This window comes from Gopherus evgoodei, chromosome 7 (assembly GCF_007399415.2).
Source record: "Gopherus evgoodei ecotype Sinaloan lineage chromosome 7, rGopEvg1_v1.p, whole genome shotgun sequence".
Lineage (NCBI taxonomy): Eukaryota > Metazoa > Chordata > Testudines > Testudinidae > Gopherus > Gopherus evgoodei.
The window spans coordinates 122,466,630-122,490,559 of NC_044328.1; the positions used below are offsets into that span (position 1 = coordinate 122,466,630).

The 23,930-nt window shown below is 40.8% G+C and overlaps 1 protein-coding gene across 2 annotated transcripts in view; it reads left to right on the plus strand.

Moving 5' to 3' along the window:
• TAFA4 (TAFA chemokine like family member 4) overlaps positions 1–23,930 on the plus strand; it is a 101,219-nt gene that overhangs the window by 70,898 nt on the left and 6,391 nt on the right. The window contains exons 4-5 of one of the 2 annotated variants that reach the window (XM_030569702.1): positions 12,166–12,321; positions 22,228–22,352. In XM_030569702.1, coding sequence (XP_030425562.1) covers positions 12,166–12,321; positions 22,228–22,352 — 281 coding nt within the window. The remainder of the gene's footprint in view (positions 1–12,165; positions 12,322–22,227; positions 22,353–23,930) is intronic. The other variant, XM_030569701.1, reaches the window with a different exon arrangement.

A 23,930-nucleotide genomic window follows, 5' to 3' on the forward strand; every position in this document is an offset into this window, starting at 1 on the left:
CTGGGCATCCTAAGCACTGATCATTCCCATTCTCCCTCTCTCTTTCTCTGGTCCAATGAGCATTGTAGTATTTATCCATAGCGGAATAGTCACTGGGCCAGAGAGCAAGTGCGCATGTGAATAACTCATTGTTGGTCATGGTCCGTTTCGATTAGGAGATTGAACTTGAAGGCCCCAATGCTGAGGTCTGACTGAAGTGTTCTTGGTGCAGGACCTGAGAGTTAGAGAGGTCAGGTGGCTTAGAATTTTGACCTATCGATGTTCTGGCAAAGTCTCTTGTGTTCCAAGTGGGATCTATAAGTAACTACTGACATCTGACCGTAAGAATCACACACGCTTATATGTCATTTTAAATGATGCCTTTTTCATAGAAAGTTGTATTAACTCGTCATATTATCAGCCTTGGAAAATATCTGATACATAAATATAACTTCAAGAAATATTCATTACTGCAGCTTGCCAAATGAGAAAACAATGAAATTAGGATACAATATGCAGTGTCGTTAGTGATGGCAGGTTTTTGCAGTGGAAAATAGAAATGCAGTTATTGGTCTAATCCATGCAGAAGTCTGGTTAACAGGGAATAATAAGGGGAGTGGAGCATTTTTCAGCGACCAGGAAAAGAAAAGGCCAGAAAAGAAAGGAAAGACGATTGTCAGGCAGCAATCGGGGCCCAGCCCTGTCTTCCAACACCAACTGCGATGTCTGCCAATGAGCTTGTGGCTCAAGGATCGGACTCCTCAGTCACCAAAGGACCCATGGGAAAAAAACCTGTGAAAGATCATCCTCGACTTCGAGGGATCACCGATGAATAAGGGGAATATAGAGTAATTAATTATTTGTATTACAATAGTACCTATATTTTGAATTGTTTTAAGAGTCATTTTTAATGCATAAATTTGGACATGTGCTGACAGGCTGACTATTGGCTTAGCCTTTGTTTGGCCTGGATGATGTTGTGTTTATAAGTTGCTATGTGGAATAAGGGTGATGGTTTTTAAAACAGGGCATGCTTAACATATCTGTAAAATGTTCTGCCTGAAGTAACTGGGGGGTTGGAGGGAAGACAAGTGGAGAAGGACTGGACATTTTCAAAAAGTCCCACTGCTGAGAAACTGGTCAAAATGACCTGGCTAACCTTGCACAAATATGCATGGAAAATAGCTTTGACAGCAAAAACATAAAGTTAACTCATGCATGTTGTTTGAGTTACATAAGATACTTAATATTCATAATATTCAATAGTATGATAATAACTATATAATTTGGATATGTATAAATATGAGAGAGAGATTGTAAGGGCTGGTGGAACATCCTAGAACAAACCTATCACGACCTGCGTGCTCTGTAGGAGAATGGTAAATTTCTTTTTTCCGTACATCTGTCATTTCTTACTTTAATAGTAATTATAATCTCAAGGAATGCTCTTGCTTAAAATAAAGTTTGAATTAATAAACCTGAGCATGTCCCTCTCTCACCCAACACAAAGGCTCCAACTGAGATCAGGGCTCATGTACATACACACACAGCCAGGAATTAAACCTAGATCTCCTGAGTCCAGTGCCTGGGCTACAACATCATTCTTCCTCTTCTGTGCAACCTCTCAGACTTTGGGCTGAAACTGAACTGAAGCGTTGAAATTTTCAGGAATTACACCTTTATTTAAAGAACAGGCAGGTTGAGAGGATCAAGAGCTCTGCAGCTTCTTGAGGGATTATTTGTATATGGCTCTCTCTCTTTCACAGTTGCAGAGTGGCATAAAATAGTATGCAAATACAGCAGAGGGAGGGGTTAAAAATAAAAGGTGACAATAAAAAATGGCTGTTTCTTTCTTCAGTGGGCTTGAAATTTCACTTTTGCTTTGCCCTAAAAAAATGTAATTGCTAAAATATCCCAAGTCCAAATAGTTATATAACAAAAATGGAAGCGCTGGTAGATGATAAAACCTTTTAAAATGTTCTCATGCCGCTCAGAATTAAAAATGTGTTTGCGTTGTTTAGTTTCATGACCTATTATTGCTTAGCTGGCAACTGAATCTTCAGCTTGGACTATTCGAATACCCTGCTTGTCTGTTTCATCAAAATACACCCACGACAACCATGACAGCCATATAAAGCTCGTTGTAAAATGAGGCAAACTCTGAACATCATTAAGCAACAATGACCAAGGCATAGGGTCTTTCCCAGAGATTAATGACCAGCAGAAAATTAGTTGGTGGCCCACTGCCCAGTACGTTAGCCAATCTGATTTCTTGTAACATCTCTTGACATTCTAGTCACCTTATATTTTAATATGTGACTGTCATTTTAAAATGTCATTTCCCTGCCACATGTATCATTTTCATTCACAGTAACCTCCACCGGCTCTTGCTTTTCCAGGAACCAGTTTTGTTAGTGGCATCACATATTGTCACATGATTTGTAATGAACACAAACCAATTGGGAATAACTGTTGAAGCTGTTCTTTCAAAATAAGAATAAAAGGAGAAACGGGAAAAGAAAAACCTTTATACAACCCCACCTTTTAAAGACAAACTTTATTCTTAGATCTTTCATGAGCAGAATCTCAAATGATGGCTAAATAGTGAGTAATTATTTATTTACTTTTCTGTAGCAGATCTCTCAGTTAATAAAACTGTGTCTGAATTTGGCAAACTGATTTTATTTAATAGGTGAAATACACCCTTGTGCAAAGGACCAGCACAAGGTCTTTGCACTGCTTAAGTCCCATTTAAATATTATTTTGAGTCTTTAATGGGGATTTAATTAGCTCATATGCCGTGTGCTGGCTTTCTGAGTTTCATCCCTTGTATTCGGAGGCTACAGGGCTGATTTTCATTTAAAATTAAGGAAATGTTTCTTTCCAAATGTGTTCTGTTTTCTAGCACATGACACTTACTTAATCTACAGGTAGCTAAAGCAATAACTTCTGAGCTAAAAATTGCTATTTCACATTCTCCACGCTCACCTGGAGGACGATACAATTTGAATTAACTGGATTAATTGTTGAGTGCAATTAGGCCCAAACTGGTCATTTGATATCCCAAGTGATGGGGTATCCAAAAGGCTTGATCCTCAAAATGTGTTTGGTTAAAAGAACTTCATTTCCTTTTTGAGTTTCAAAGAGCCATGTGTTTCACAAAGGAAATAACCGGTATGCAAGAGACACGTGATTATGAATAACGTAATGCTCAGCTACTATATATATGATCTGACCTGGAAATGGATGAGCGGTTATGTTTAGAAATAAATTATGAATACTACATCAAAAAAGGGGCAAGCTCGCATTATATACGTATATAAAAGCATATTTTAAAAGAATTCTCTACTGTATCTTTGAATGATACAAAATTCCCAGGACACTCTGAGACTGTTACAAGAACAAAATAAAAGTCAAGGATGTCTCTGAGGCTGACTGGTGGGATGGGTGAGACTATGATAGAAAAATACGGGAAATCTATTTGATGATGGAAAAGAGCAAATATATTTCTAAGCTTTTCCATCTGCCTCACTGCAGTTCTATGGTTGATTTCAGTAGTGTTACACTGGCATAAATATGGAGTAATTTGGTAGTGAACCAGATCCAAGGAACAGGATCTGTGCTTTTATATGAAGGGACGGCTTTCCTGCTCTAATAGGGTATGGCTTGTATCTGTACATTAGCAGCATTGTCCACTTAATTGTATTAATATTGTCATCCTAGCATTTGTTTTCACTAACAGGTGAATTAAGGGATTATAGACCAGATCCATCATGGTACTTAAGCACTGAATCCAATGAGACTACTCATGCACTTAAAGTTAGGACTCTGTTTAAGTAACTTACTAAATCAGGACCTATATACTGTGTTCTGTGGATAGTACGTAGCCACTTTCATCAAAGTGGGTGTCTTACACAGGAGCTGAAGAGCCCTTCAGGGACCTATTCACATTCCCTCTCCCCTTTACTCATGATAAAAGTGTGAAAGAAGGGGCAAATAACAGGAAGAGGACTGCCTATATATATGCTAGTGAGAGTGAATGTTAATGGGACATGGGGGAATATTCATGCAGTGTAGGGAAGAATACTGCTTATTTGCTACAAGTAAGGCTGGAAAATGCAGTCTTTTCCCTGCATTCTTTCAGAACCACATGTTCACAGAACTGAACAGAATTGGATTATGATGTCAAGCTCCAGACAAGAAACAATTAGCACCTGTGTACTCTGAGGTGCAAGACACTTTAGATTCCATTGATACAAATGACACACGTTTGAGCCAGACTGATTACCGATACCTTGGTGAGGGAAATCTGTATTCATTAAGTTTAGCTCACCACCAAAGCATGCAGGGGTGGTTCATCTTCTAATTCTTCATTTGCTTCCAGGTCACTCTCCAACCACTGTCCTTTTTTGTGCAGCAACTTTTTTTTTTCCCATTTGTAACACCTACTCTGTCACAGTTGTTTTGATTTATCGACCACTCAGATTTAATACTTTGTTCCTCGGTGAAATCTTGGAGCTCATTTCTGATCTAAGGTCACCTACACTACTTATTCTAGGGGACTTTAATCTCCATATGGATGTGCCCTCTGACACCGGCCAAAGAATTCACTGTACTACATGATTCATTCCAGCTTTGTCAGCACGTCCACTCACCTGCACATCTGAGAGGTTGTGCTTTTGATTTGGTTAACTTCTTGGGTCTCTCGTTATGAGGGTTTGAGAGAGCACACCTGATTTTCCAATACATTTCTAGATTTATTTTATCTTAGGATTCCACACAAATAAGTTGCTTGTTTGAAGGGGGTCGTTGCCTCAACTCATCACTTCTAGCCCAAAATGAACGTTCATTCTCCAGCTGGAATTTTGCAATGCTGGCTTGTTGTTCTTTGCATGTGCTTGTATACCCTGCATGACACGGGAGTGCAAATGTATTTGAGGGAATGAGGGCTTTAAGGTTTTGTGTCTTATTCACGTTGTGGTTTGGGTTAAATCTTGGTGTTATGGGCTGCTGCCTTTCATTCAGGATAAATGTAATGAACTGGCTGAAACAATAACAGTTGCATATAAAACCCAGGCACGTGGAAGGCTTGAGAAGAAGCTGAAGTGGGGGGCCCAAGGGGTTTCAAATGCAGGGGTTCGGTTTGGTGGAGCTGTTTCTGTGTGAGAGCGTGTGAGAGAAGTGACTTCCAGTTTAATGCCAGAACGGACCACCAGATCATCTATCTGGCCACCAAACACCACCGAGCACCTGCACTCTAAACCCAACAACCCAAAGTATTACAGCCTACAGGAAACTGAATATGTACCCCAGATAGAGAACAGAGACCCAGTGGCCAGAAAGCTAAGCAAACAGTAACAAGAGCACTGGGTAATGTGGCCCTGAGAGGAGGCTAAGAGAGGAAGGTTTGGGACATGGGGAGCTGGCTGGAAAGGCAGGTATGGAACAGTGAGCAAAGGAAGTGTCTCCTGCTATTTGATTTTCTACTGTGTTCAGGGAAACTAGACTTTGTACACAGTTCTTGTAAATAAATAAGACTGCATCAAAGAAAATACCTGGTTCTATCATCAATTTCTCTTCATAGTGGAAACAACCTGCATGACCCCAAACTTTTGACTAGCAGCTCAAGGCAAAAGGGTTAACAACATGAATGCCTTGGGACTCAGAAGTTCTTAGGCTTTGAAATCAGTTTTATAAATTAGGAGTGCACCACATCTTTGCTTGCTTGCTTTGTACTGTAGACAATTTTAGGGCACCAATAATCGTGGCAGAATAGCTGGGCAGCAGCTGTGTATTTAAGGAGCACAAGAAGAAGGAATAACAAACTTGGCTCCTGGCTGTCTGGAATGGCCACTATTGCCTAGTACACATTTTTTGCACCAGGTCATCTTTTGCTCATTGTGTCCAGGTCATTGTCACATATTTACCCTGAAAGCAACTGGACTTGGGCTCATTCTGATCTCTTGTGGCAAGGTGCTCCAGAGTCCTTCTTTGAGAATAGCATCCTGAGAATTTTACACTGGCTCTCATCAACTTCATAGCCCTGACAAGTGCAACTAGACACAGTTAGGCTGCAAATGCAGAGGCGATCATTAATAGAGGCTCTCTGCTTTAGTCCTTTTACAGATCGGTCAGAACCCAGCCTGCGGACCTCCCATTGGCTTGTCGCACAGTCATTCGGGCTGGACTCCTCACCCTGCTCCAGGGGGCATTGGGGCCTTGGGGCTCCAGGGGGCGCCCCGCTCTTTTTGTGTATGCCGGCCACATGCTGGCCTTCCTATCACCCTGTGCTGCTGCGCCCATGTTCCGGCCAGATCCCAGGCCCAGGCCCCCCCTCCTGGCCTGACCCCCACGTGCCTCCCAGACCACAGCGCCCTGGGTGGTTGCCAAGGTTGCCCATCCCTAAGGCTGGTCCTGACGGCTAATTCAGTAATTACTCTGGGTGCAATGCTTTCCTCCCATCCTAGGGAGGCAATAGGTATTTGGTGAACTGCATTGGTACCCAGTTTCTGTGAGGATGGAAACTAGAGTTGCACAGAGTTTCACACCTTGTCTTCTCTGCCAGTGATGAATGCCCTCCTCCCTGCATGGAGGTGGCCAAAGAAACTCCCTGAGGAGAACCTTGCTCTTGATCTGTTACCAGCAGACTGTATCCCTACTTGGCTATTTTCCCTGTTGGCATGCCAGGGTGTAACTAAGGGCAGAATTTGGATTGCAGCTCTTGGCTATCTGTTCTTAACAGGGGAACAACTGTGAGTGTTGGGCATTTATATAAGAGAGCCCATAGCGGGTTTGCTCTTCAGAGTCTGACTCTCTAGAGATCCCCTTCCTCTTCCCCTCTTTGCAGTTCACTCTGTAATGGCTTTCCTGAGTCTTCTGGCACAGAGTTCACTTCCTATGATCTTCATTCTTTTAAAATTCTTTAATCCCTGCTTCTCTATGGTGTTGGCTTCCCGAGAGTGCATTGATTACAAGATATTTCAAGGCTATTCATGAGCTGTTCTATCCTTATGCTCTAAGCTGCGCCTTAAAAGCATGACAGGAAGGTTTGTGCAGAAAAGTGGAATCCCCATTCTTAAGTTCCTCCTTCATGGGGTTCTCTGCCTTTGGGCGGGTGCAATATGTTTCAATAGATCTAGGCAGAAGAATAGTCTGTTTGAGTTGGTGGTTAGTTTTGTGGGTTTTGTGAACTCTAAAAGCTGCACCACAAGCTAAAGACTCGATGCTCCAGGCTGCTGAGCTCTGAGGAGTGGGATGTGGAAAGCCAGCAAGCTAAGACTGACTGCTCAGCATTCGCTCAGCACCTATTCAGAGGTAGGAGAAATTTCCTTACAGGTAGGAGAAATTTGCGTGGTGCTCAGAAATCAGAGTAAATACCCTTAGAGATGTGCATGGATGAGCAAAAGTAGGCATGACCATGAGGATGGAGAAAATTCATTACAAGGGCAATGCAGTGAATGCAGATGATGCACATAGCAGACATCTTCTGGCTTTTCAGTAACTTCCACTGCTAAGTGGGAGTAGTGGCTTTACCCCCAATGAACTTAAGAGCTGCACTAAGAAGAGAAGGGGCAATCAAGAAGGTCTTTTATTCCACTGGAAAAGAGTAGCACTCTCAAAGCTGAGCACCCTACCTTTACCAAAAGGACAATTTGAGGAAGGTTTCCTAACCTTCTTGAGCAGTCTGGAAGTATGAAAAATGGAATAATAATGTAGCTGTGATGCTGGCTGAGCAGGTGCCAGCTCATACTAAAGCCCCAGGTCAATGTGCTTGTGTATTAGTACAGGTCAAAGTAATGGTTAAATGTCTGAGTGTATTTAGTGTTTAAACGTCATGAAAACTAATAGGTTGTTACTTGCATTGTTTTCACTTATCTGTATCTTGTTGTAATGTCATAGCAAGTATTTGCATTGTGCGTACCCCTGTAACTAAATAACCCAGCAAATGTGGAAGAAGCCTCGTGGAATGTAAATTAAGAACTTTAACAGAAGAGTGCTAATCCAAAAGCAGGTGGTCATTATGTGTGATGATTGGAGGTCATTCCTCACTCACTCATCGAAGGAAAAGCCCACGTAGGTCGTGACACTGTCAGCTTGTTTTCTATGAGAAGAGGCTATAAGACTGGATTCAAAGAAAGATCCTTTATCTCTGGACTAGTATCAGAGGGGTAGCTGTGTTAGTCTGGATCTGTAAAAAGCAACAGAGTCCTGTGGCCCCTTATAGACTAACAGACATATTGGAGCATAAGCTTTCATGGGTGAATACCTACTTTGTCAGATGTCTCTCTGGACTGTTTGGTTAACAGAGCAGAATTACTGAATGAGAAGATGGAGATCCCCAGAATTATTCTGCGTAGCCCTGAGAGACTTTTGGGAAACTGACAGATTATTACATCTCTGCTACCCTGTGGAATTATAGAGTGTGACACACCTGTGTATATATTTTACCTGCTTTAACTTCTCTACAACTCTCATTTCATTTTCTTAGCTAATAAACCTTTAGTTAGTTTACTGTAGAATTGGCTACCAGCATTGTCTTTTGTGTAAGATCTGGAGTACCGATTTGATCTGGGGTAAGTGACTGGTCTCTTAGGACTGGGAACACCCTGACGTGATGTGATATTTGGCTTAAGTGAGCTTTTATCATAAAGTCTAAGGGGGTCTGTCTGTGACTCCATGGTAAGACTAGTATAATGATCCAGGAGTTCACATTTTGTGCTGCTTGGGTGAAATCTAATTGTAGAACATACCACCAGTTTGGGGTGTCTGCCCTGTTTTCTAACAGTCTGCCCTGAGGTAGGCACTCACAGTTGTGAGCTACTCCAAACAGTGTGACAGTCGCTACCAAGACAAGGTACAAAATTCAGTTTTGTTTTCTGCAAGTGTCCTATTGTCACTGAGCACCAGCATGGCCTAAACCCTGCACTTTGCTGACATGGTGTCATGGCTGCAAACTCCACACACACACTCATTTCAAAACAGGTCTTATTTTTCAGGCTGCATGCCTAAGGCTGAATCCTGTTAGTCTTAATTAGATGAATAGTCTCATTGATTTAACAGGACTACTCATGTAAAACAGACAGGATTTGGCATTTAAAATGTACGTTCATTCAGCTACACATTTATTGTTGGATATATTTGGTCTGTACGATATACAAATCTTTGAGGGTTTGCATCTCAGCATAACAGGTTAGTATCTTTTCTTAGTTATTAATTGCTGGACACCAGATGCTAAAGAGTTGCTCTTTCATATATAGTATATCACAGATTCAAATATGTACATTTATGTAATGTATTTGTACCAATTCTTGATTTTTTTCCTCACTCCCTTTTAAGGTGTCATCTTTTTGGGCCCAACCTAGGCCCTGATCTTGCTCAATTAAAGACATTAGGAGTCTTGTCTTTGACCTCAATGAGCGTAGGATCAATTTCTTAGTACCTATAGAACAGAAGACTGGAAGGGACCATCTCAGCTATTGAATCCGGTCTGCTGCTACTGCAGGCAATGGGAGTTTTTACACTGATTTTACTGGGCATTGGCTCAGGGCCTATGTTTGATTCTAGTTAACAATAAATAAATAAAAGCTCTTTGAACTAAAAACAAACTTTTATAAAATCTCACAGATCTTCAGGCTTCTGTTTATTGTGGCTAAAAATTACCACACAGAGAAATTGTGTAGAACAATCATTTGGAATAAAGTGGCGTGGCCAGTTTCATTTTTTATTATATATACTGACTTATGGAACATCTACTGTCTTAGAAGCAGGGCTTTTATTTATTATTATTTCTTATATGACTGTTAGGGACTTGCATAAAAATACACAGCCTGCCAATAAATCTAATGTGGTAACTATAAGAGAGAAACTTTTATGCTGTGTTCAACATTTTTCATTCTATAAAATGCCTTATGTATTTTACTACTATCGCATATTTTGCTTAAAACAGTTGTGTGTGTGTGTTTTTCCCCCTCTGGAAAAAATAATTTATATATATTACATTTTAGTGCTTAAATGGAAGAGTAAATTTCATTTTTCTGTATTATAGATATCTAGTTTTCTGTCCATTAAGATTGTTCTACATACCAATTTGACAGCAGAGATCAGACACATCTCCAGCTGGGTTTGAAATACTTGTGAAAGCAACACACACACACAAAAGGGACACTGGGAAGCCAATCTAATTAAAAAAAAACAGTTTAATGTTTTTATACTCTCCATGTGTGAAAAACCTGCTTAGAAGCTTAATTATAATATTCCCAGCTCTGCTGATTTTTGGTGGCTTTCTGTTTAGCAAACTCTGGGCTAGATCCTGTTCGTTTTACACACGCAAGTGGAGAAATTCCATTCACTTCAATGGAATGTTTTTGTGTGAGTGAGCAGAGCAGGATTTAGCCCACTGATATTTGTTGATGCATGTTTATAGAGAATGCATGTCTGCTTTGTGCACTGCTGTCTTCATGCGTTAACTAGAGATGGGTCAAAACTGCAAAGTTCACTTTCCCTAAATGTAGCGGTCAGATCAGTGATTTTGGTCAGTTGATATTAGAAATAAGGGACAGGCACTAAAGGCCTGATTCTGATCCAATCACTCACATTGAATATTACCTTCTGGTAGTCCTGTTAAAGTCAGTGCCTATGTGTCTCTCCTACACAGTCCCCAATAAGGGGTGATTCAGGGGTAGGATGGTTGTGGCCAGAACCATGCTGTAGGGTAGAGCAGTCCCTGGAGATGCCTCCTAACAAGCACAGCACAGATTCCTGGCACTTCATCTTTTATGCAGTTCACTAAAAGGCACTTGTCTTAATATGACAAGTTCCTTGGAGCAGCCTTGTGGTGTAGTTAAAATGCACCAGAGCATATTTTTCCCATTGTGGACATTGTTTTTTTTTTTTAATTTGCTGGCACGTCATGATCACTTAATAATCAAACATATTGTCACTGAGTACTAGTGGACAATGGGGAGTGAATTACTTGGCAGTTAATTGGGGAGCTAATTCATCTTGGCCCAGCTGGTCATTAGCTGCTAGGAAATGTCCATGCTTCAGTTCATTACTGCTACAGACTTGTGCACCTGCTTTCTCCCCCCCGCAGTCCTGAGGTTTTCTGTGAGTAGGAGAACAGAATAATTCTCCAGGGCTTGTCGTCGTAAAGTTCTCAGCTTTTTTGATGTATCCTATGTACTGTTTTGAACAGTATTCTTCTACGTTTCACTTTCTTTTTATTTAACCAGGCCTTTGATAGTATGCACCTACCGACGCTTATGTGTGTACCTTGCATTCTTTTCAGACAAAGCCCCAGAACTGCTTTGATGGCGAATACTTTATGATTCTCTGCCTCATCTTTGTGTCTAGCTAACTCATTAAAAAAAATCTTTTCTATGGCATTGGTAATGGACAGAACGCTTTACAAACATAGATAAGACCCATCCAATGCCTTGAAGGCCTTGTAATCTAAATAAGACAAGACAAACACAAGGTGAGGCACTTGTCAACAACTCAGGAGATTAAGAGTGTGGAGGTAATTAATGATGAGACGGGGAGAGGGATTGTTTGAAGTGGTGGTACTGGGGAGGGGTTGGAAGTTGGGAAGAGAGAGTGCTTGGCAGATAGGGAGAAGGAAATCCTTCCATGCATAGTGAGGGACTTGACAGGAGGCATGAAGATGGGGTGGGGGAGAGTAAAAGTGAGAGGAAATGGAGGATGAGCAGAGAGAAAGGAGAGCAAGGCAACATTATTTAGAGCTTCGTAAATGAAGGCAAGGAGCTTGTATTTGATGTGATAAGAGACAGGAAGCCAGTGGAAGTTTTTAAGCTGGATTTGTAGATCTTTCTGTCTATATCATTCGCCTGTCTAGTCTTTTTAGCAAACTTGTCATTCTCTCTATGCATTTATAAGGGCTGGCTAATTGGTGGATGGAGGCAGATAGAAAAACCAAGCACTGTTATGATGAACTAATCTGAATTAAATATAACATGTGAAGTGCAAGTAATGTGCCTGGTCCTGCAGGGGGCGCTTGGTGCCTTCCCCTCCAGGGGCTCCAGTGAGACTCAAAGTGGCTCAGAGTCTTGCAGGACTGTGTGCACTCTCACCACAGTAAATTGCTACATTTTCCCTGCATTGATTCTCTTTTGGCACCATGACAGTAATACCCCTCCCCTCCAACACTTCTACCTCTCTGATTATTAGGCCACCACCAAGTCAAGCAAGGGACGTGTGAAGTCGTCGCAGTGCATCGTTGCTGCAATAAGAACCGAATTGAAGAACGGTCGCAAACAGTCAAGTGCTCTTGCTTCCCGGGGCAGGTGGCTGGAACAACAAGGGCACAGCCCTCTTGCGTGGAAGGTAAGCAATCTCCCACTCACTCCTACTGCTCTTTGGCTCTCCGAGACGTTTAGTCTCCTTGATTGATTGACTTCCTGCTGTCTAGAAAGCATAATCCTTCCTTTTGTTAGTTTTGGAAACATCTCTGTTCATTGATGATAATGAGTGTGCATAAATCTTGGTGTAATTAATCCCCTTAATGTATGTTCTTGTTCATTTCATGTCTGTGCCAATAAAACTTCTTAGTTTTTCCACATTAAAAATTGTACTTTAAACTAGCCTCAAAACTACACAAGCCAAGACATTGTGAGTTTAATCATTAACTCATCCAGCTGCCTCTAGCCATACCATCATGGCCATGGAATCATTGGGACATAAAGAAACCACTGACTGGTCATCGATCCAGTATTTCGTAGCCACGGGCAAGCAGATTAGTACTGAGACATCTGGTTTGTGTGAACTCTCCTCTAGGCTGGCATAATCCAGCACCCTATATTGTTAATATGCATCTGCACTAGACCCCCCTTGTGTCTCCTCTGCCCTACATCCGTTCAGCTTTGCGTGCACTCTAACCCAAATGAGATGGCATGTGAAAAATCCCAAGGGAGTTGATTATGTACCATTGAATTGCTGCCCCAAACAATAGGTGGCACTGTTATGATGTTCTGATAAATGCAAAAGCATAGTACAAACTGATCTAGTCCATCACCTTTGCCTTTGGTTAGTTTGAAGAGCTTTACAATCCATAGGCACAATGGCACAGTTTAAAGATCCATTTACGGTCTTCAGTTTGTTGGCACTGGTAAATATCACTTTTTATAACACTTGACTGATATAAATTAAAAAGTTATAAACTAAGACATTTTCTCTTGAGTTGAGATCTTATAATGCAGCCAGATCTTATAATGAATTTGTGTAGCTGAAATATCTACTCCCAAAGACTGAAATCTCTCTAAATATTTCATTGTTTGTCTCCGAACACATATGCTGCTTCTGGCCATGAGATGCTTTTATGTTAGGAAATGGCTAATATAAGTCTTCATTAGCTTATTTGTCAGTAAGAATTAAAAGGATCTTTACATATGTCTGTGAAATTTACATTTAAATTGAAATAAAGCAGAAAATTTTTAGTAGCTTACTGCTAATTAATATTGACACAGAAATCACTGCCCTACATTTTTGTTAATCCACAAGTAAGATATTTATCTTCTGTTTTCATTGCTTTTCTCACAAAATCATGACCTTTAAAAGTTAAATATAAAATACCCTCGGTTTCTCTGACTTTCTATAATGTTTCACTTTAGGAAAAATCCTACAAATAAATGTAACTGTCTGATTTTAGTATTTACTTAACCTATTTATATGTTTTCTATTTCTGAGACCCTGTTGTTTTATTTAGGAATTAGATTTGGCTTGATGTCTGAAATATCTTGTAGTGCAGGGGCACAATTCAACCTTAATTTTTCAGTTTACTGAATAATTTTTCCTGTAGAATCATATGCAGTACCTGTACCTTTTATGTAACATACCATGCCACAGTTTTACTGTTCTTTATGGTGGATAATGAAGTCTAGACATTTATTGAAATATACTTTAGTATTACAAAGGTAACACTCTATGCTTTCACGACAGAATGAAGTGCAGTGGAAGTCTAATTTATTTTGTCAAAGCAAACACTTGCTGAAACAATTTAATGGCTTCTTTTCCTTCACGTGTGCTTGAGATTAAATAAGACAAAACATTTAGAATGCAAGATGTTTAGTTATGAAAGGAGAAGCTCTTGGTTTTTTCCCACCTTAAGGTGATGTTTTAATATACTTTATGTATTTCTGTAAGCATTTAGATCTGGACTCAATGACATTTTATTCCTCTGCTGTTGCACAGAACCCATAACTATCAGTTCACAGGCTCAAAATTGTATTTTTCACTACATTCACAGACTTCTGTAAGCCTCAACAGTGCACAAGCCAGAAAGAGATAATATTTAACATGGCTCGACTTGAATAACTAATTATTTTAAATACAATGAAAGAGATTCATTATTCTTTTCCCAGAGATTTTACCAAGGTCAGGAAGATTTAATTGGACCACATTCCGCACATTCGTAACATGAAAGTTAAAGGTCTTGTTGAAAGCGCGGTATTACTGGTTACATTCTAACTGAAACAAAGTATAGTTGAGAGCACTTATTCTGAGTGGCTTTTTAAGGTATCTTCTTTTAAGCTTAGCTAATACTATTTATATTCAGGTAGCACACTTCCCTTGGTGTCAAGCATTCCGCATACACCATGTAATAATAATACTGAAAAGAAGGTCCTTGCCCCCAAATTCTTTACAATCTATACAGCCATAGTAGAAGAAAAGTGAAATACAAAAGACTTTATACACAATTTCACAATGGGGGTCCTGGTCCAGGACTAGGTCTCCATATTATGCCAGAACATGAAACACTTGTTCACCTTGATGAATACTTTCCACATGATTAGTCCTATTGATTTCAGTGGTGCTACTCACATCAGTTCATGTACCACTGCGTAAACAAGGGCGATACAAATGGTATTAGTTCAGGAAGAATTATGAGGCCAGAATGGAAAAATCATTAAGGAAGAATAGGCAGCCCTTGGTAAAAATACCTTTAATAATCCCTCTCTCCTATCTAGTGCTTTTCATCTATAGATCTCAAAGCACTTTACAAAGGAGGTCAGCATCATTATCCCCATTTTACAGATGGGGATGGTGAGACTCAGGGAGGTGAAGTGGCTTGTCCAGGGCCACCCAGCAAAACAATATCAGAGCCAGGAATAGAACCCAGTTCTCCTGAGTCCCAGTCTATACTTAGCAGTCTTTGTAATGGATGTAATTTCATGCCGACTGCCCTAGGGCCAGGTACCCCAGGCTTCCAGGGTCTGTGGCTCTGGTGAAGGCCTGCCATGTGTATCCCAGGGTTTCTATTTCTGTTGTGTTGGGATTTCTCTCAGGTTCCCAAGAACTCAACTCGACTCCAGGTTTCATTGTTGGCGTACAATCAAACTACACAGAGCAGATCAGACTCACGGGTAGGGGTGGGTACAGGGCATACCACAAATCCAAAGAGTACAAATATTGGTTACTTTATATACAAGTGAAACACCATACTGACATGTGTCTTCCATTCTGCATCATATTGTGAACTTTATGATTGGCCAGGTTATTTTCAGGATCAATTCCTGTACATATCATTCCTTGTTCACATGCCACAGGTACACAGCCTGTTTTATAAGTTCCCTCCTTGTATTTTGTTTATTCTCTCCTTGTATTTTGCGTGCTTATCTCCCTTCTACCTATTTGTAGCCATTGCTTCTGACACAATTATTTCTTGCCCCTGTTTTTACATAGCTTCTCTTTTTCCCTGCCCTTGGCTACTGGGGCCCACTCATACCAAGTAAGGCCTACACACAGCTCTGGGACAGTCCTGCCATGCCAGGGCTTGTGGGGTTTCCAGGTTCCCAGCCATGGAGCCAGGAACCTGGAGTTCCTGCAGTATGTTTCCAGGATCTGTGGTTGCAGGCCAGTCTTGCCATGCGGACTGCCCTAGGATGGGGACTGCAGGGCTTCAGACTACTCGGCCAATTGCTACCAATTCCTGAACTGACCTGGGAGTCTGGAAGCCCTGGGGCAGCAGCTGGCTGAAATTAACATTCTTGTCAGTTGCACAGCTGCCAGCAGCAGTGAGACTTTCTTGGCTTTTCAGCAAATCGTGAAATTATCCTGGTTCCTGGGTGGAGCTGTTTTTTGGTTTGGTCTTTCTCATGTTTCATTAACTTGTTTCTTGACCCAGCTCCCACTGAAGTAAATGGGAGCCTTTTCATTAACTTCAGTGAGATATGGATTGGGCCCGAAGTTGCTAAGTACTGTGTGTTATGGCTTTTGGTGTAAGTAGGCCATGAAATAGGTATTTTAAAAAATAAGGATGATGGCGTTTAGAATAGAATCAGCTCAGCTGGGTAATTTGGATTTTAAAATAGCTTGGACAGATGTTAAAGAATAGTCCAGAAGGTCGAATTAAAGCAGCAGTCTTACTCCAGCAATAGGGTACAATGTAGTGAACTAATGGGTCAGACTTCAAAATACTTTCAAACAAACATGGGGGCATGTAGGACCAATTTTTCAGCGAGGCCTCAGTTTTGTGCTAATTCATAATGGGCAGGCATGCCTGTAAACATAGGGTTATGCAGTCAGGTGAGTGCCCATGCGCATTTCATGTAGACCTGGATACTGCATGGGCACTCTAGAACAGGGGTCGGCAACCTTTCAGAAGTGCTGTGCCGAGTCTTCATTTATTCGCTCTAATTTAAGGTTTCGCGTGCCAGTAATACATTTTAACGTTCTTAGAAGGTCTCTTTCTATAAGTCTATAATATATAACTAAACTATTGTTGTATGTAAAGTAAATAAGGTTTTTAAAATGTTGAAGAAGCTTCATTTAAAATTAAATTAAAACGCAGAGCCCCCCGGACCGGTGGCCTGGACCTGGGCAGTGTGAGTGCCACTGAAAATCAGCTCGAGTGCTGTCTTCGGCACCCGTGCCATAGGTTGCCTATCCCTGCTCTAGAATATAGTATCACTACAGAGTTAGGCATGGAAACTTGGTGCTTCTCTGGTCAATGAGTATGGCAATTACCCAATCTGCATAAATATAGAAATGAGGTTGTGGGGGGGACACACTGGGAGTGAGCGAAATGCAATGCCACAATGCAGCCTATCCACAGCAAATACCCATACCCATAGGCTGGAATAGTGTCTACCGCTGCTCAGCGTACCCTCTGTCTTGCATTAGGACCTCTGGATATACATAGTCACGGATGCTCTGGCTCTTTATTCAGCTCAGCTCTAGCTACCCATGTGCCTTTGCCTGGTTTTGGCAAGCACAAAACCCCTTTTTACAGAGCCCAGGGCATGCAGAGGTCCATACATGGTCAATCTATCCACACTCCCACCCTGGGAATCAGGGGATACAGAGTGCCATAATGAAGCTACGCCGACTTACTCCTGCTGGGGATCTGCCCCTAACTGTTATGTAGAAATTAAAATTAGCCAAACAAATCTGGCAAGGTGAGGAATTCTACCAATATGGGACTAATTGGAAAACACCTTCATCTGGAATATGCCTAGAGAGGCGAAAGTTGGTCAGAAGATTGTTAGCAGCTAACCATGTGCTACAGAAAGGAATGCAACATTAATTAAATCCTGGGAATGCACTGGACTGAAAGCCTTAAGTGCCTAGAATGTAAGAAATCGAGCCTTAAATCCTCATTCATTTTACCCAATCTCATTTGTAAAATGAGTCTAGTAATATTTTCTGTGTTGTGAGGCTTAATTAGTATTTGCAGAATGCTTTGCACTTCTACAGTCTTTCACCAGGGAACTGAAAATGTTGGTTGTAGCAGAAGTCAAAATAGCTGTCTAAAATGAAAAGTGAAAAGGTGAAAAGCAATAGAGCAGGATTTTCCATTGCATTTTCCTGCCAAGCGCAGAAAAGTCCACTGGTATTCCTTGGCAGAAGTACTCTTAAAATAGGGTGCAGGGGCAAAAGGTATTTTCCTTAAAATAAGGCATTGGGTCCATATATTTTTATTCCATGTTCATGATAGCCCACTCACTACATTTTTTCTCACTAAGGTCATTGCGCTTGGAGTGCCACAAACAAGGAACCATCTATCTGTGTGCGCGTATTGTATATACAGAGGTAGATATTTTAGTACTGAACGCTATTGACTAGATTTTTGTTTTTGTTTTTTGCAAGTCTTGAGCAAAAAAAAGCAAGACTATTTCTTTCTCTCCCCTCAATCCCCTCCCCCCAGCCTCATTTCCGTTGGGTTCTTTGAGCCTCGGGAGACAGGCCAGCCACATGCTTTGAGAAACACTACTGTAGATAAATTAAGCTGCCAAGCTCAGAACAGAGCACAGAATATGAAAGGAAGAACTTATAATAATCAGTGAATAAAAAAAATAAGAAAGCCTGAATAACTGCCTAGCATTGCAGCTGTAAGTTGTGATCAGAGCCATAGAAAATTTGGTTTAGTAAAGGTCAACTCCTTGTGCTATGAACAAATGGTAAACACTTAAATTCAAGGTGATCATTATGACATTTAGTTTTCTCCTGTTTCCTCTGTAGAAATAAACATCCTTGAGTAAGTACCTAAAGCTAGGCTGACAGCCACTACCAAGAGGATAAAGCATTAAAAATTCTTGTCTGTGGTGAAGCTACCTTTCTTAAGTGTGTTAAGCATATCTCTAAGTAAATCATCACAAGCTGAACTATCCCCCACTCAGGGCAATATACTATTTACTCGTAATGGAATCTACTGTTACTTCCCTGCGGAGCTGTGTCAGCAGAAGATTTATTCCAGGTAGGGCAATCCACAGTCGGTTGGTAGATGTCACGCCAAAGTAGTCTTCTGTTCCCTCAAGATATTGGTAGAATATGAGATTGGTATACTCAGCGAGGACAGTGATCAATTGTTCTCTATGTCTGCTAATGGTAGGACAAGGCATAAGGTAGGTAGCATAATCTGCAGCAAGGGACATTTAGGTTAGATATTAGGAAAAAATTTCTATCTGTAAGAATAGTTAAGCTCTGGAATAGGACTCCAAGGGTGGTTGTGGAATCCCCATCATTGGAAGTTTTTAAGAACAGGTGAGACGAACCCCTGTCAGGGATGGTCTAAGTATATGAGGTCTTGCCTCAGTACAGGGGGCTGGACTAGATGACCTCTCAAGGTCCCTTCCAGCCCTACATTTCTATGATTCTATTTGAAAAAGTAGTTACTGAAACCTCTCCAAGAACTCTTCAATTTGATAAAGGGAGGAGATATTTTAAATCACTCCATGATTCAAACGGTGATAGGGACAGCAGAAGTTTAGTAACTATTTCTATGAAGAAAAGTTTAGTCTAAAATCCAGCCCGAGAACTTTCCTAGCATAGGAATGCAGGAAGCATTTTTCAAATGAGCAAATGTGCCCAGAGAGCTAAGAAATATGGCACTACAAAATAGACATTATGGACATCTGGCATAAATTGACATAAGAATTGGTGCTATACTACAGCAAAGAATTGGTGGTTACATCAAATAGAACAAAATATATTAAGTATGTCAAGAAAGAGTTTCACTTATTCTGAAGAAAGGTATCAACACAGAGCAGAAACCAGCCAATGAAAGAAAAGAAATTGGATTATCATTGAAAAAAAATCACAACTAGAAAAGAGCTGAAGGTGAAATATTCAGGCCATTTAAGAGCTTGCAGGTCCAGTGCTTGATTTACTCTTCGGTGCTTTCAGTTAGTGGTTGTGCTGGCTTTTTATGGAATAGTGTGCTTCTGGAAATTATGGGCCTGATTCACTGTCCTATTTATTTTGATTTTACACCATTTGAAATCAGTGGAGGTACTCGGACGTAAAACTCTAATAGTGCAGGGGTGAATCAAGTCCTATATTGCAGCGTTATTCAACTGGCACTGGAGATTCATTCTTGAAGTATTTCTTTGAAAGGGATATTCAATCAGGTGTTGGAAATGGGTTGAGAGGAGGATGTAGGTTGAGAACACAAATGAAAATTGCCTCACATTTAGTGATGCCCGGTGTTGATTAGGCTCAAAACATATCATGACCAATTAATTATAATGGTTGCTCTCAATACAAAAAAGAAACTGGATAGAAAAAGGAAAGAAAAGAAATAATTGCATGTATACATGGAAACTGGGATGTTAATAGACAGAATCTGTGCTCAGTTAATGAAAGAACTTTGTCATTAGGAATACATGTTTACCTAAATACATGTAGCATGCAAAACAAATCAGAATTTTGGCAAATAGCAAAGATATAAAACAAACTGATCAGTGGTAATAAACTCAGAATGAAAATGATCTCTTAAGTGCCATGACACACAATTAAGTTTCATTCAAATTAGTCAATCAATAAACAATCAGCTGGAGTAGAAGCAAATGCTTGGTGACAGGCATCATTTGTTCATTTATAACTCCGGTAGGTTGAATGGAGAGTATCTGAAGTCAAACTGTTATTCCAAAAAGGTATTTTTCAATCCACGGATGCCTCTAAATGCCACCTAGACTGAGAGGATACCCTGGAAAATAAGTAACTGAATCAGCATTTCAGCAACTGAATCTTCCAGTGTCAGCTTGCAGTTAGTTAATCTAATATGAAGGTTGCAGTAGTAGGAAAATACCTTTGAACTAATGAACAATTGTTTATCTTTACATAAAGTAAGCTGTGTTATTTTTGTACATCACTTTAGAACAAGGCACCTTGTTAAGTATGAAGTTCAGTATTTTGTGCACATAGTAAAAACGTGCAAAGGAATTAAATCAACATTTGTAGCCATATTGTATTTTGCACTCCACTTTAGATTATGTAAAATTGCAGACCCATCTCTTCGAAACTGTTTTCTGTGATTTGATTGATCACACCCACAGTACTAATGTTAAATCAGGAATGCATTGCAAAAGTTTGTAACATTTTGTCGCAAAATATATCTGTTGTTGTCTGCATTAGTAAGAAGTTACGACTACATCTGTAAAACTAAAAAGCATAGTCGGAGACAAATTGTGTTAAGAGTAGAAAATTATTAAGTCTACTGTAAGAGTGACAGGATGCAACTGAAAGTAGATTCTTAGTTATCTATTCACATGTTTTTGTTTTTTTTCCCCAATGGTATTACAATAGATTCCCCACTCCTGGGTCTTTGTTCTCTATATGAGTCTCTAATAGAACTCGTGTAGGTCTGAGCCATTATATTTTCTTACCCGCTGACAGAACCACTTCCAGCCTAGCACATACATCCAGGTTAAACATTTACTATCCTGCACTCAACCGATCAACTCCATTTGAGTGTAACTGTTCATAGCAAGCAGGTGCACTGTCCTCATTAGCTGCTGCTGTTCTTATTTATTGATTGTATTACATTGATGTGAGCATCATCTGCTTGTGACATTCACCCTCCACCTTGTCACTAGGTTTTTGGACCTATCAGCTGTGGCTGGACTCAGGGCTCCCTTGGAAATCCATTTCATTAACAGTTCAGACCAGATTGGTGTGGTCATAAGGAAGTAATTACTAGAATTCTTCCCAGTCCCTGCACGTCCTGCTTGAGATGATAGTTCTTTGAGCCATTCCCGTCCCTACAGTGCTTTCTAGTCCATCACAATGAGAAAGAGATGGTACTACTTCATGCTCCAACCTCCTCCTGACTACGTCAGCTGCAGGGTACGAGGACTGAAGCCTAGCTATGATCCTTGCTGCCATTCTGACTCCTGTTTATCTAGCTAAGGTAGTCTATCACCATGATATCTAAGCATCCATCTCCATACCAGCATCCTGGAACCGATATCCTGCCTATCCTGAGACATAGATGCAGCAGTCATGGGCAAGTACTTGGCTACACAAGTGCTTGGCTACACATTGCAGTAATGCTCAGCAGCGGGGTGTGACTCCTAATGCACACCAATGTGCTGTGCACTAACCGGCCTGTGTAGACCCTGATGGTGTTTACAAAAATGTCCCTAGTGCCTGTTAACATAATACTAGTTTTGGTGCACATTAGAATTGACCCCACCAGTAGTGCATTACTGCACTGTGTAGACAAGCTTGTAAGTACTAACATACATAGGCAAGAAGCCAGAGCAACTTAAACGTTCACTGAATAGCATGAATCATTCAACTCAGTGAATCCAGTGGACTGTGGTACTCGTGTGAGTAACGGTTTTAGAATCAGGTCTTTGCAGACTGGTTAATCGTGGTGAATATATTTTCTGCCTAATGGATAAACACTAGATTAAATATAAAATGAACAGGACACGATAATTTTAAAACAAATAAATGGCTCACACGTAATTTTATCAAAAGACTGTGTTCTGTTTCTGTTTCTGTTTCTAGCCTCCATTGTCATCCAGAAGTGGTGGTGTCACATGAACCCTTGTCTGGATGGAGAGGACTGTAAAGTGCTACCAGACTATTCAGGCTGGTCTTGCAGCAGTGGAAATAAAGTCAAAACCACAAAGGCAAGTATAGAGAGAGTGTGTATTTAAAAGATATGCAGTGTTGTTGTAGCCGTGTTGATCCCAGGATATTAGAGAAACAAGGTAGGTGAGGTGATATCTTGTATTGAACCAGGTGAGAGAGACAAGCTTCCGAGCGTACATAGAGCTCTGATCTGTGTCACCTCAAACCGTGTCTCTCTCACCAACAGAAATGGGTTCACCCACCTTGTCTCTCTAGATTTAAAGGTCACGGTCTAGTGACAACATGCACTCGTTTCCGTTGACCCTGCTCTGCTGGTGTTAGCATCAACCTCACCACCTTAAACGTTTTGGGGTCAGTTTGTTTTTTAAACAGTGATGTGTGTGGTAGCTTAGATCCAATAATGTCTTCACTGGGAGCAGAGGAGTGAATACTCCTCTCTCCAGTACCTAGCTCGATTAAATTAGTTGGGTGCTAGTGTGATCCAGTGGAGGGCAGAGTTAGGGCCTGCACATCCCATCTCAATGGGAGAAGGGCTAGGATCCCTATAGTGGGTTATCACATAACTAGCTCTGCCTCAAACTCCAGTCTTCCCAGAGAGCTGAGTTTTGCACTGCATGGGGGGTTGCATCTCCTGCACTGTCTCACCAAAGTCCTTCCCTCTCATCCCTTTTCAGCAGGACGTCACCAGTGCCCTACAGCAGGAGCAGGATTTGCCCCTTCCAGCAGAGCTTGGCCTGTCCCAAGGTCAGATTGCCGAGCATGCATTATTATGCCTGTCAGCACAGAGGGTCATTGTCACAGGCAAATATTCAGTTAGGCAAGCCCACTAAATTCATTTTGGGCCCAACACTTCAGCCTTTGATCAGCCTGTTTGTGTGAGGAAGGACAGCTCACTTGTATTGATAGCAGGATAATGACCTTGATTTGCAAAATGACAATGCAGGGCCAAGATTTTCACAATTGACTGACTAAAGTTTGGTTCCTGACTCTGTGGTGAGAGACCAAAACAAGTGACCTGACTTTTGAAGGTGTGAAGAATCTGCACGGATTTCTGATAGGAGCCATAAAGCTCTCTGCAGCATTGAAGGTCTGCCCACTGACTTAGGAGAGTAATTATGGGCTTTAGCTGCCCATTTTTTAATGTCTTGGCCAAGGTCTTCATTATGAAGCCCAGATTCATAACTAATGACCACTGAATATGAGGCAAATATCTCATCCCTCTGACTATTTAACAAGCTAAAATTAATTAAAGGAACTAAGATTTGGCAATTCATAGTGGACTGTGTGTCTAAATACATTGAGAAAATAGCAGACAACAACCTGTAAAGATAGCCTCTGACCCCTCTGACCCCTCCGTACACCACTTCAAATTGAGAATGGATTCAGCTGTTTATGAATTAATAAGCAAATGTTGCTGCCAGATTCCATTTGATAATGACTGTGTCACACAGTAGTGAAAGGATATAATACATTCTATATTAGATCAGAAAAAATTTAAATGTATCGGGCAATTGCTATGTGATACTGTGAGTAGTCATTATCTGGGGGTTAACAACCCAGATCCCATGATGATGGGCTAACTAAATACCCAAGCAGAGAGATACACTTCGTAGTCT